Source organism: Papilio polytes, unplaced genomic scaffold, assembly GCF_000836215.1.
Source record: "Papilio polytes unplaced genomic scaffold, Ppol_1.0 DF821845.1, whole genome shotgun sequence".
Classification (NCBI taxonomy): domain Eukaryota; kingdom Metazoa; phylum Arthropoda; class Insecta; order Lepidoptera; family Papilionidae; genus Papilio; species Papilio polytes.
Genome location: NW_013527359.1, coordinates 5,478,393 through 5,491,769, shown reverse-complemented (window position 1 = coordinate 5,491,769; position 13,377 = coordinate 5,478,393). Strand labels below are relative to the sequence as shown.

Sequence of the window (13,377 nt, the reverse complement as noted above, 5' to 3'; positions counted from 1 at the left end):
CCAGGGCTTGGGCTTCCTCCTGGGTTTCCACCTGGGCTTGGGCTTCCTCCTGGGGTTGGGCTACCACCTGGGTTTCCACCGGGGCTTGGGCTACCGCCTTGGCTTGGGTTACCATCACCGTCTGGTGTGTCATCATCACATCCTACAAAAATAAAATATTAATCTTAATTAAATCACATATATCTTTTGTTATACATTAGTTGTTGGTGGCAACATTACAAATGTAATCGCTAACTTTTATGTAATATTTTTATAGATTTACAATTGTGGCTTAGCAGAATACAGACCGACAAAGTTTGGTGTGAATTAAACAAACTATTTATAATCTGATAGCTTATTATGTTGATGTTATTCCAAGGCATTGTAAATAAATTTTACGTTTGACTTTTCGGTCATTTGTCACTACATAATAAAACACGAAGTGGCTTTTCGCTATCTCTTTGTGTATTGATTTTTTTAAAACTGCTCAAAGGATTTTTATGCAGTGTTTTTTTAATAGTGATTCAAGAGAAAGGTTTACATGTATACATTGTACGAGTACATGCGTAATATAGTAGAGAAATACTGATGATTTTAGTGTTTTGTAATGTGATGTAAATACATTATTTGCGCTTAAACAATAAAGAATTAAACTTATAACTTTAAATAGATTAATAAGCTTTGAAATTTGAACTCTATGCGGACTAAAACTTGGGGAATAGCTTGTCGCTTATAAATTGTTAAAAGTGTCCAGTACAAGATATTTTTATTGGAGTGGTTGAAAAGGTATAAATCGTATTGCTTATATTTTACCTATTTCGTATGTTTCTGTTTCCACTTCACTGGATGTTGAAGCTTTACTTTTACTGTGACTCCTTTTAGAAGTCCTGCCTGTAGTACTAGTAGATGTTATTGTTCCTGGAATTAAACAAATGACACTAATATTGTAAAGTTCAGATGTATTAGAGATAGCGTTTGCCTGCGACTTCGTCCGCGTGAAATTTGAAAGTACAAAACTTAAGTTCGCCCTTTTTTCAAAATATTACCGAAAGTATTATCTTATTAGTAATCTACGTAATAACAGAAATCTACCGATGCAAGATCCAAAATGTCTAAGCCCGGTAACTTGTAAGCTGATTTTCCGATTACCCTTATTGTTTGTGTTAGCGAAATCTTCAAAACATTAAGTCCAATTTAAATACTGTAAAGGACAATTTTTTTCTACACTAAATTCTCCTGATAAACACATTTATTTGGATAAGGATTAATATTGAAACCAATAAAAGAAGGCCGCAAATAACGTGCGGTTATTAATTCATTTTGTAAAAAAAACAGTGGCTATTGTAGGAAAACCGTTCAAGATAAATTTATGCGATCGCGGACTTTTCTGTAGAACTTTTTGAGATCTACAATTCTTTCATACATCCTTTTTATATACTTCTAACGGTTTAGGCAGCGTAAGAAGAGAAAAGTTAAATTTTTAACGCCGGCGTCCAGAAACACCCTGTTTATTAATCGTTCCTAAACATTAGTAATAATAAAATGTAGCCTATGTAACTCACAGATAACTTACCTAGTAGTTTTTTAGTTAATTCAATACATACAAAAATGCAAATCTTTCTTTTTTATAATTGAGTATAGAGTATAGATTATAGCCTAAACGGTTGAACGGATTTTGATAAAATTTGGTATAGTACGGGATAGTATGGAGGGACACATAGGCCGCTCACTTGTGTTTTTTTTTTATTCCACGAGATAGAGTCGCGGTCAAAAGCTAGTTTAATTTAAAAAATAGTTTACCGATTTCTTCGGTGTTTGTTGTCGTTGTGTACTCAGTGCTTGATTCCTCTGAAGCCTCAGCTTCGGCTAAGGCGGAGGATTTACTCTTATGTTTTGTGTATTTAGTTTTCTTTCCTGAAATTTTTAATTAAATATCCCGTTAATGTTAGGTCTACCAAAAACTAGAGTGTTAACCAGCGGTGGCAAACATTTACTTAAAGAAATGATCAATGACGTGAACATTCCGTAGCGTGATCAGAGGTGCCCAAAATATTGTGTCTTTATTGCCACGACTGCCACAGGTTCGCCATTCCTGGTTAACTAATTAACTATGACAAAAGGAAAGTTAGAATACTAGTTATGTTTAAGGCCAAGCTACATGCGGTCTTTCGTTGTTTGGTAACCATCTTTATCCTGTTATATTTTCATTAAATATATTTTATTCGATCCGTTACATTGGAGTCTTTAAAACGTGAAATGATTACGTTAATAATCATAATTACCTCGCTTTGGTTTCTTGCCTGGGCGGGGTTGTCCTCCTGGGTACCCACCTGGGCTCGGGCTGCCACCTGGGCTTGGGCTTCCTCCTGGGCTTGGGCTTCCTCCTGGGTTTCCACCGGGGCTTGGGCTACCACCTGGGCTTGGGCTTCCTCCTGGGCTTGGGCTTCCTCCTGGGCTTGGGCTTCCACCTGGGCTCGGGCTTCCTCCTGGGTTTCCGCTAGGGCTAGGGCTTCCTTCTGGGTTTCCACCAGGGCTTGGGCTTCCACCTGGGCTCGGGCTTCCTCCTGGGTTTCCGCCAGGGCTTGGGCTTCCTCCTGGGTTTCCGCCGGGGCTTGGGCTTCCTCCTGGGCTAGGTCCTCCACTTGGGTTGCCGGTAGGCGAATTGTTTTGAGTGTCGTTATCTGGTTAAAATGAAGACATTATTAAAAAAATACAAGTTTAAAGTACACTATTCTCTGTTGATAAATGTGTCAATTTTTTACAGTTAATTTTATCGCAATTATTAGTTCAACAGAGTGACATAACTGCGGCTTTACTTCTTATATTACTAGTATGGATTACGTACAATCGCTACAGCAAAAGATTTACCTTCAATTTCGGTGTATCCGGTAGATATAGAAGAGTAGCTGTTTGAGTTGCTGTTCGAGGCACTCGAAGACGACGTTAATGAACTGCTTGAAGTCCCTATAAAGTAAGTTATATAAATTTACTTATTGCGCCCGCGACAACGTCCGCGTGGAATTAAAACAAAAATGAGTAGCCTATGTGTTCTTCCAGACTATCCTCTACATCTGTGCCAAATTCCATCAAGATCTGTTTAGCAGTTTAGGCTACAAACATCCATCCGTTCAAACTTTTGCATTTATAATAGTAAGATCACAGCAAATTGGGTCATAAATTCAGAATGTACAAATAAACAAGATGGTTTTCACATTGCCTGCTTGTTTATTTTCATAAAAAAAATTAACTTTTACCGGCGACTACGTCCGCGTGGAATTAAAAAAGTAAGTACCCCATAAGTTCTTCCAGATTATCTTCTACATGTATATGACAATCATCGAGATCCATTCAGCACATTAGGAAATAAACTCTAACATCCTTCCCTCATCAGATTTTTTAATAAAACCAAATGAATCAAATTGTATGAAAGAGCACATTTTTTTAAACATGTTGTAACCGGGTTGTCTAATCCTAGCCTGGCCAAGCTATGTTTAATTGATCTCTGAAGTAGCCAATTTTTGGAAGAAAAACCCCTCATCGAATTTCCTGAAAATTTTGCCACCAATCGGTAGTACGTAACGTAAACATTACTCTAAGGTGGGGTTGCCTATCATTATCCATGCAAGAGAGGGGGTTGCCAGCTGTTAAATGGTGACAAAATGGAGGGTATTTACCCTTATCGAATTTCCTTATGAAAAAAGATAGTTAAGATTTTGTCACTTACCTTGGGGACCGGTGTTAGTGGAAGATGAGGAGATAACGTTAGATGAGGCTGACGCTGCAGAATTGGCATCTGATACATAACTACTGGTGACCGCTCTGCTACCAGAACCCTTATCTGTTGAATAGAAACATGACATCTTCATCATCACCAGCTGACTATACGTTCTCACTGAGGATTATTCGCAACCGTCACCCCGATGTCCCCACGTGGAGACAGATGAGAATATACACATATCTGTGAAGAAATTCAAAGATATGTGTGAAGTCAACCAACCCGCAGTGTACGTTGGTTGACTAAGCCCTAGTCACCTTATCAGGGTAGCCTCCGAGCCCTTCAGTAGGGGATTATTTTCAACCATCACCCCGCTCTGTCCCCACGTGAGAATGAAAAGTTTCATTCGTTTCACATTTTGTGACGAGGGGACAGTTGGCACTTATTTTAATTACGATTCCATCTGACATCTTATTGGTGGCAGTTGGACTAAAAAGTGGGACGGATGAAACTTTGATATCACGAACTCAGGATCTGTGAGTTACAAGTCAAGCGCTCAAACAACTGAGCCACCGACGCTCTTATCATCACCAGCTCAATATACGAGGGTGAAGTGGAAGTAATTCCACGTCTTATAAGAGTGTGCCGGAAACTTCATTTTAGTTCATTTCGATTCCCATTCCTTTTAAGGATGGGAAAGAACGGTTTTGGAAAAGAGCAAAGAAAAGTAGTTTTCTTATTTTTTCTCCTCCGTCGTTTAAGGCAAATCAACGCAAAACTTTGCAAGAAACATTATTTTCCCTCTGTTATTGACTAAACAGTTTCTTGTGAATACAAGTAAAATAAGATTATTCTTACGGGGTTGTGCTGGCCATCCCTTAGGTCCAATAACGGGTATGTACGGTCTGGGGTAGTACGGCGGGTAGAGGGGTTGTACCGGTCTTCCTTGACGCAGAAGTGGCGAAGGTTGGCCTGGAAAAATAATTAAAATCTATACTAATACAATAAAGCGTAAACACACTACTTCGTGACGTAGGATGTCAACAATCACAGCATATTTTTGAATAATTCCTTCTTTAATAAAACACTTACATGCTTTAGGCTATATATTTTCACGCTATTAAACTTAGGGGGTAAATAAATTGTTAAAAACCTCCATGTGGGAAAGGGACCATAAACTACAAGATGCCAACATTAAAGAAGAAAGGTTATTATGGTAACGACAATTTGGACATTTGCAATGTAAACAATAAAATATTTTTTTTATAATTTCATGCGGATGAAGTCGCACGGAAACAGCTAGTTATTAAAGAGGAAGGGTTTACCTTGAGTATATGCGTTGGCTCCAGTTTGTGCCGTAGAGTAAGGACCTGCTGGATTATATCCGCTGCCAGCCTGACCATACGCTGATGCCCCACTTCTTGGCACTGTTGAAAATTAAGCTTGTTTTAACACTCTTACGTGTAACAGGCCGATATCGGCCTGCCGCGGTACTTAAGCTGGTGCGGACGAAAACTATGCCCCTCTCGCTAGTGTGAAAGGATTATCTCAGATGTATACATTACATTACATAAAATGTATTATGTTTCCACAAAGTTATAGCAATTTAGTCTATCTAGTGCTGGGGTCTAGAAAGGCGGAAATTGGGGGCGCATTTCGGCCCGCCGCACCAGATGAATTATGATTTTACTTGCCGCAGTAAACGTGTTATTTTTGGACGGCAAAAGATTATAAGGAACATGAGGATTACGTGACCATTGTATATATATTTTTAACTACTGTGTCGACTCTCTATAGGGACTAGGGCAAGTCGACTTTTTCATAATATAAGTTGGCAAACGAGCAAGAGGCTACAAAAATCCTCTGTAATGGGGAAGTGACTGTCCATAGACATGTAATTGCGAATACATTTCCAAATTATAATTGACAGAAAAGGAGACGCAGATAAACAGGACATTTCCCCTTCCTGTACATCTCATCTGCTGACAAATCCACTTTTCTTTCCCATCCTTTCCTCTTAAAAAAAGGGTTGAAAGGGAAAGACACTAAAATGAGTCCTCCGGCGCCACACTCATCAGACTGCACGCGGAATTTCTCCCACTTCCCGCTTGTCTGTGTGATCGTGGTATTGGGGGCGAGGCCTGCAGTGCGAAGATGTTAAAGCAGGATCTACCACTGTTATGGATGAAGCAATTATAATACCTGGCCTGATGAGTGGCGATGTGGGGTAGGGCTGTACCGGCGCTATGGGCGGGTACTGCGGGTATGGCATATAATCGTATATCTCCTTGATCATGGGTATCATGGGGTATACCGGAGGGACACCCCTGCCGTCCCATGGCGCTTGTACCGGACGACCTGTGGACAAAATTACCAATTATTACTGATTTTTGCTATTTTTTTTAAAGGTGGCAAACGAGCAAGCTGCCTGAATCCACTGAAAACGAAGGAGACCACTCCCCATAAACATCCGGAATTGCAGATGCGTTGTCTACCTTTAATTGACGGAGGAGACGCACATAAAGAGGACATTTCCCCTTCCTATGCGTCTCCACCGTCAAATCCACTTTTCCTTCCCATCCTTTCCTCTTAAGAAAAGGGTGGAAAGGGATTAAAATTAGGCCTATATATTGTATTATCTTATTTATCCATTTTTACTAGAAATAATTACTTTTAATAGTCATTTTCTATTTTCTCGTATACCTATACTAATATTGTAAAGAGAAAAGATTTGTATTTTTGTATGTATTGAAATAACTCAAACTACTGGGCCGATTTAAAAAATTCTTTCACCATTAAAAAGCTACGTTAACAGTGAGTAACTTAGGCTATATATTTTAATTTCTCGCAGGCGATGTCGCGAGAAACAACTAGTCTATAGTAATACTATAAAGAGGAAAAGATTTGTATTTTTATATGTATTGAAAGAACTCAAAAACTACTGGGCCGATTTGAAAAATTCTTTCACCAATAGAAAGGTAATTTATCTGTGAGTAACATAGGCTATGATCGGAAACGTTCAGACATCTAAAGTAACATTTTTCAACCTTAAATACCTAAAGTTTCTTTAATACAATCGATTTTATTTTAATATCAGCCTGTTTGTTACCTTTGTCTGATAATCTTTAAGTTAGAAAATAAAAAAAAATCGTTTAGATTTTTGACCGACTTCCCAAAAGAAGGAGGTACTCAATTCGTCTGTATGTTTTTTTTTATGTGTGTTACGGTATAACTCCGCCGCAAGTGGACCGATTTTGATAATTCTTTTTTTATCCGAAAGGTAATGTTTACTATTTTCCCATTAGTTAAAAATAAAGGGTACAATATACATTTTGTAATACGTTTAAATATCAGGCTTTTAAGGGTTTAGGTTTGAGAATTGTTCCCTCGCTACTATAGTAATACTGACCGTTTACAGGTCCAGGGTACGACCATGGCACGTAGTTGCCGTACTGACTCCGCGCATTGCTGTACGCCTGCGAATCGGCATGAGATTGTTGCTCTGTGCGTTGGTACTGTTTGTTGTTATTAGAGCTGGAGGATATATCTGAAAAAAATACCAATATTCTCTCTCTATACTAATATAAAGAGAATAAATTCTTTTTTTTATCTCTATTTTTGTATGTATTGAAATAACTCAAAAACTACTGGGCAGATTCTAAAAATTTCACCGTTAGGAAAGGTTATCTGTGAGTAATAAAATTTATATTTTTTTATATTACTCGGACGAAGTCGCCAGTAAAAGCTAGTTAAACATATAATACTAGCAGTTCCCGTGTATTTTCATCTTCAAGAAATTAAGAAAAAATTTATTTTATTGTTTGCATTTGTCAAATTATCAATTACAAATGTCAAAATGACATCCTTGCTTCCTTGATGTTGGCAGCAACTTATGGTCTCTTTCCCACATTAGGGTTTTATACAAATATTTACCCCTTAAGTTTAATCGCGTTAAAATATATACCCTAAAGCGTGACGTAAGTGTAGGTCTTTTTATTAAAAAAAGAATTTAAAAATATGCTGTAATTGCTGACATTTTAGGCAACAAAGAATTGTGTGTTTACGCTTTATTATAATAGTATAGAGTATAGATAGATAGTATAGAAGTATAGATTAGTCAGGAGTTTGTATTACAAATCTACCTATATCTATCTATACTTAATAAAATAAAGAATAAACAGTTATGTAGGATGTCAGCAATCACAGTATGTTTTAGAATAATTTTTTATTTAATAAAAAGCCCTATTAACACGCTTTAGGCTATATTTTCACGCAATAAACTTATGGGATAAATTTATTAAAGAATCCGTCATACGGGAAAGGGACAAAAACTACAAGCTGACAACATCACGGAGTAACGGCCGTAGTTCATTTGTGGGGGACCTCGGCCCTGGGTAATAAAACTTACCTAAATATGAATCCGAATTTGCGTTCGAAGAATCATCTGGAAAAGTTATATTGTTATATTAGAAAAACTATATTAATTAACTAATTTTTACTAAGTTAATTAGCTTTTTTTTTTGCTAAATCTATCTTTAAACAAAGACATTTTTTCACCGGTACCTTCCTTGAAAGGTAATATGATAGTTGTCAAGTTTTACGCCACCTCTAGCCTTGTATTTACATGTTATAAAACATTTTACAAAATTACGAGTATAATAAGCTCCATCTATTGTTATAAAATAAACTAAACAATTTCACAAAATAAGAAAACAAATATTAAAGTACGATATAGTGACATCTATTGGCAATTAATTTAAATACAATTAGTTATATTTACATGTTTTGAGAATTTATCAATAGATGGCGAAAGTATTAGTAATATGCTAAAATGTCTCAAGTAAACAACTATGCTTTCACTGCATATTTTTTGAATCTCTGTACACACTATTTAGTTTATTAATTACATATTTTAATAAAATACTTACAGGATTCAGTATCTTGAAATATATACCCCTGGTCATCTGTAAAATAAAACAATCAACGATATATTACGTGTAGCATATTTGTTATACGGCAGCGCTTTTAACAACAAAATGTGGAATTATTTCACGTATACAAAATGAATAGAGAAAACGAGCTAAGTGCCCTTAGGAAAGACTTTAACAAATTAAGTAATCTAACAACAGAGGCAGCTATATTTTCTGTTATTTTGTAGAGTGAAAATGGTGTAAACATTACATACCTTGAGGTGCTGCCAACACGCTCAGGACCTGCAGATAAATATCATTAAATAAGATTAAATTACTGTCACAAATGTCTATAAAAAATCAACATTATGATCAGAAACACCTTTGACTAAACTATCGCATAACCGTTGTGCGATTGTCGATTGTTTCGCTGCCTAATCAACTGTTTAGTTGCACAATTAATCATTGAGAAATGCACCACCATATAAGATCAAAGGAATCAAAGCGAGACTAAACGGTTTTACGATAGTTAAAGGTGTGCCGGCGCTCTTTTCTGTAAGTAATAATCTCAAACTGATTGATTTTCAAGATTATTTCAACAATAAAATGCTTTAATCCTATAGGTTATAATGTCTAACGAGAAAACAGAATGACAAGAGGTGTGCGTTGAACTAAACATAGATGGCGTTAGTAGTATCGATATTTTTTGGCACTGAATTAAATTTTTCTCGTTATTAAAGAGGTCTAAAATATTATTAAATTGAACCAAAATTGGTACAATTTTTAACGTACGAAAATCTTAAATTTATTTCACTTGCATTTAAAAAGTATATAGATAGCGAACAAGATTTTTTTACCTTCGCTGAAAGGTTAATCAGTTGTCAAGTTTAGTGCCATCTCGTGGCAAGAATTTGCTAAATTATAACCTCTATATTTCGTTATACTTTTAACCAAACAGTGTTATAAAATGAAATAAAAACATTTAAATTAAAAAACAAATAATTAGATTTAAAAATCTACGAATATATATCGTTAGTGAGAGAAAATGTTTTAAGTGAAGTGTCAACTATGCCTTTTGGATATATTTTTTAAACCTCTTTAATCGATATCTATATATACATGTAATAAAATTGAAGTGTCTGTAATATCAAAAGAAAAAAATCCAGATTTCTTGATGTATTTGCGTTGTTAATAACGAAAATCGCATTTAAAATTCTTGTCTGTCCGCAAGCCGCGTTTTTTCCGGAATTCTCGGAAACGGCTGGGCCGATTGTAGCTGACAGAGACGGACATATAGGTTACTTTTGTATCTTAATATTGCGCGGAAGAAGTCGCGACAATTAAACTAATGGAAGAAATTGAAATACTTACACTGAGCGTGGCAACGAGGAAAGTTGTGTACTGACCCATATTAAGGCCTATGGACCATAAAGGACCATATAAGACCTAAAGCCAGACTGACTATGCTTAACCTCATAAATGGTAGAGTATTTATACCAAAACTTAACTCCCGAAAATATTATCTTTGTAAATAAAAATGTAATAAATTTACCCTAAATTTCAGTTGTGTAAACTATGCTTTTGTTTTTAATTGAATGTGTGGCCATTAATATGTTTGTTTTATATAATATATTGCTTTTTTTATTTGCTTTTAATACATTTAATGTCCAAGGAAGTTGTATTACGGTGTTTAAATAAATAGAATTTTCTGTTTCCTTTTCATAATAATCTATACTATACTAATATAATAAAGAGTAAATACACGTTACTTCGTGACGTAGGATGTCAGCAACGTAATATATTTTTCTTTAAAAAAAACCCTACACTAACGACCATAATTTAAGCTCTATATTTTCACGCTATTAAACTCAGGGGGTAAATTTGTAAACCTTCATGTGGGAAATCTATTTTATAATAAAGCGTAAACACACACTTTTTGTTTCGTAAGATGTCAGCAATTGCAGCATATTTTTGAAGAATTCTTTCTTTTTAAAAAAACCCCTACATTTACGTCACGCTTTAGGATATATACTTTCACGCCATTAAACTTAGGGGGTAAATATTTTGGATAAAAACCCTCATGTGGGAAAGAGACCATAAGTTGCTGCCCACATCAAGGAAGCAAGATTGCCAAGTTTTGTCATGTCTTGTCATTTTGACATTTGCAATTGACAATTTGACACATGTAAACAATATAATAAAATTTTCATAATTTTACACGGATGAAGTCGCACGGGAACAGCTAGTGGACCACCACCACCCATGACCCCACCGACCATCGGGTCATACGGGCCGAATCGCGGGAGGGGCGCGCGGTTTGGCCGGTTTCCGCTCCGCACGCACCTTCTTGACTCCCTACAAGTTATTTCGTCCGTTCCTTAGTGTTGAGTCACTCTCCCCCTAATGGGCATGACGAAACATGAACACCATCGCAGTCGGGCATCCACTCCAGCGCATTCTAGCCTGCATCTTCGATGATGCCATCGATGCGCGAACTCACGCAGCCTAGTTCGTCCCGTTGTTGACAAGATCCAGATAATAAATCGGACCCGGATCCCGCCGAATAATCCCATCCATCATATTCATTCACAGGTCTGCATACTGAGGACACTCCCACTGAACGTGATGAGCATCCTCCTCATCCTCACCGCACTCACACATACTCGATTCGACCAGTGTCATATCGTACAGTCTCTTTCTAAAACATCCATGGCCGCTGAGGATCTGCAAGACTTGGTAGTCGGTTGCGACCCAGGTGGCCCTGAGTCGAGCCCTTACGTCCGGGAAAAAGCGAAACAGCTCCCGACCTTTTGTATCTTTTGTCCGTCATTTCTGCCATTCACAAACCACATCATCCCAAATTACTCGTTTCTGCTTGCTCAACTCCAAATCACTCAAAGATATGCGCCTTGCTCACTAAACCAGCACGGATGGCCTAGCTAGTAGACCATAAACTACAAGCTGCCAACATTAAGAAAGCAAGATTGCCATGTAAGGCCAGGTTCCCACTACGGACGGGCAGATCTGCCGCGCCGGTAAATCTACCGGAAGGGCTAGTGGCTACAATTCATATAAGCTATTCACATTATCCCAGGTTCGGCATTTTTACCGAGCGTTTTGTCACTACGAATAGGCAATATGCATATGACGCCAAATTGTACCAAACTTTTTTTTAGTATACTTTATAACTATAAAAACATTCCTGCAAAGATTTTTTAAATATAGTATGATTTAGTGACAAAATTTAATCCTTTAAAAGTGTCTTTTTCAAATTCCCTCGCTAAGTTCTAAAACGCACACTATTGGTCGAAGCAAGTGGCTTATCTAATATGGCGTCGCTGTGTTGACAATACACAGTTCATTTACGTTAGTTTATATAGAAATACACTCTTGAAGTATTTTACTGTAAACACGATATCAAAACCAACTTTAAAATAAAAAAAACCGTTACCACTTATTTGTACCAGGAATAATAAAAATGAATCGATTTTTGACTTTTTGACCTTAAGAATTTTTAGCTCAATCGTTGAAAAAAGAAAAAAAATACATGCATATTCCCTATTGCCGGTAGAACGATCAGGCGCGGAGTAAAGTACGAGTTTGTGCCGGTATATGTCCCCCGCTCGCCCCGTTCATGCTCCCCTCGCACCGTCTGTGTTCCACTTGCTGTCTGAATGTCTTCCGGGATCAGCTGCGGTAATTGGTGTCCAAGTCAAGGACCTTCGTTGTCATTTGTGCCTGAATTTTGACATTCTAACTTCACAAAGCAGTTCATTCGTCTGTTAAGAATCACCCTGTATAAATAGCAACTCATTCCATAAATAACGAAGATTAAGTTTGCACAACTGAATGGGGGTCGGTTTATTGCATTTTTATTTACAACGCTGACATTTCCGGTGTTTCGGTTCTTATATAAAATGGTACCAGAACTGTAGTTAGGGAGTGATAGTCGAGTATTAGGTTTTTTATAGTCTTGTTTGGTTTGTAAGCCAAAAAATGTGTCAGTTCACTGTTTTCCTCATTTTTACGCTCAGTGTAAGTTATTTTGTAATGTTAAGGACTTATAAATCTACTAGCTTTCGACTGCGACTCCGTTCAAATGAAATAAATAAACAAAAGCGCTCTTCCAAACATCTAAACTTTAGAATTATGAATGCGAAAGTTTAGATGGATGTTTGTTAGAGTTTGTAGCCTAAATGGCTGAACGGATCTCGATGAAATTTTGTATAGATGTCTGAGTCTGGAAGAACACATAAGCTACTCACTTTTGTTTTTTAATTCCACGGAGACGGAGTCGCCGGCGAAAGCTAGTTTGTCATGTTAAGAAGAAGCGTGTCGGATTAGATTGGACTCTAAAATGTTACATCGCTAAAATATAGCCGTGTAACTATATTTTTTTATGTAAAATGTGTTTAAGTCTGAAACTAGATTTCATAGGTAGTTAACAGTGGTAGTGCCCGCTTTAACATCTTAGCACTGCAGGGCCGGCACGCCCGGAGTAATACCACAACCACACAGAAGACAGGCGTGAAGTGGAAGCAATTCCGTGTTTCGTCTGATGAGTGTGGTGCCGGAGGCCTAATTTAAGTCCCTTTTTCTTTACCGCCCTTTTCTTATAAGGAGAGGATGGGAAGGGAAAGTGGATTTAACAGAGGAGGAGATACATAGGTAGGGGAAATATCATCTTTATGTGCATCTCCTCTGTCGGATAAGAGTAGGCAACGCATTTGCAATTGCGGATGTCTATGGGCAGCGGTCGCTTCGCCATTTTGG

The 13,377-nt window shown here is 37.2% G+C and overlaps 1 protein-coding gene across 9 annotated transcripts in view; it reads right to left on the bottom strand.

The window, feature by feature from the left end:
* Nucleotides 1-8,982, bottom strand: part of LOC106108170 (collagen alpha-1(III) chain) — a 12,413-nt gene extending 3,431 nt beyond the window's left edge. For 3 of the 9 annotated variants that reach the window (XM_013289265.1, XM_013289269.1, XM_013289272.1), the window contains exons 1-13: nucleotides 8,880-8,982; nucleotides 8,623-8,658; nucleotides 8,103-8,138; nucleotides 7,104-7,241; nucleotides 5,897-6,052; nucleotides 5,020-5,121; nucleotides 4,553-4,666; nucleotides 3,704-3,817; nucleotides 2,848-2,943; nucleotides 2,262-2,660; nucleotides 1,780-1,893; nucleotides 793-897; nucleotides 20-142 (exon numbers count right to left, since the gene is read on the bottom strand). In XM_013289265.1, the coding sequence (XP_013144719.1) occupies nucleotides 20-142; nucleotides 793-897; nucleotides 1,780-1,893; nucleotides 2,262-2,660; nucleotides 2,848-2,943; nucleotides 3,704-3,817; nucleotides 4,553-4,666; nucleotides 5,020-5,121; nucleotides 5,897-5,999 (1,270 nt within the window). In that variant the 5' untranslated portion in view covers nucleotides 6,000-6,052; nucleotides 7,104-7,241; nucleotides 8,103-8,138; nucleotides 8,623-8,658; nucleotides 8,880-8,982. The remainder of the gene's footprint in view (nucleotides 1-19; nucleotides 143-792; nucleotides 898-1,779; nucleotides 1,894-2,261; nucleotides 2,661-2,847; nucleotides 2,944-3,703; nucleotides 3,818-4,552; nucleotides 4,667-5,019; nucleotides 5,122-5,896; nucleotides 6,053-7,103; nucleotides 7,242-8,102; nucleotides 8,139-8,622; nucleotides 8,659-8,879) is intronic. The other 6 variants (XM_013289266.1, XM_013289271.1, XM_013289273.1 and 3 more) reach the window with 3 other exon arrangements.
* Between the last annotated feature and the right edge of the window lie 4,395 nt (nucleotides 8,983-13,377).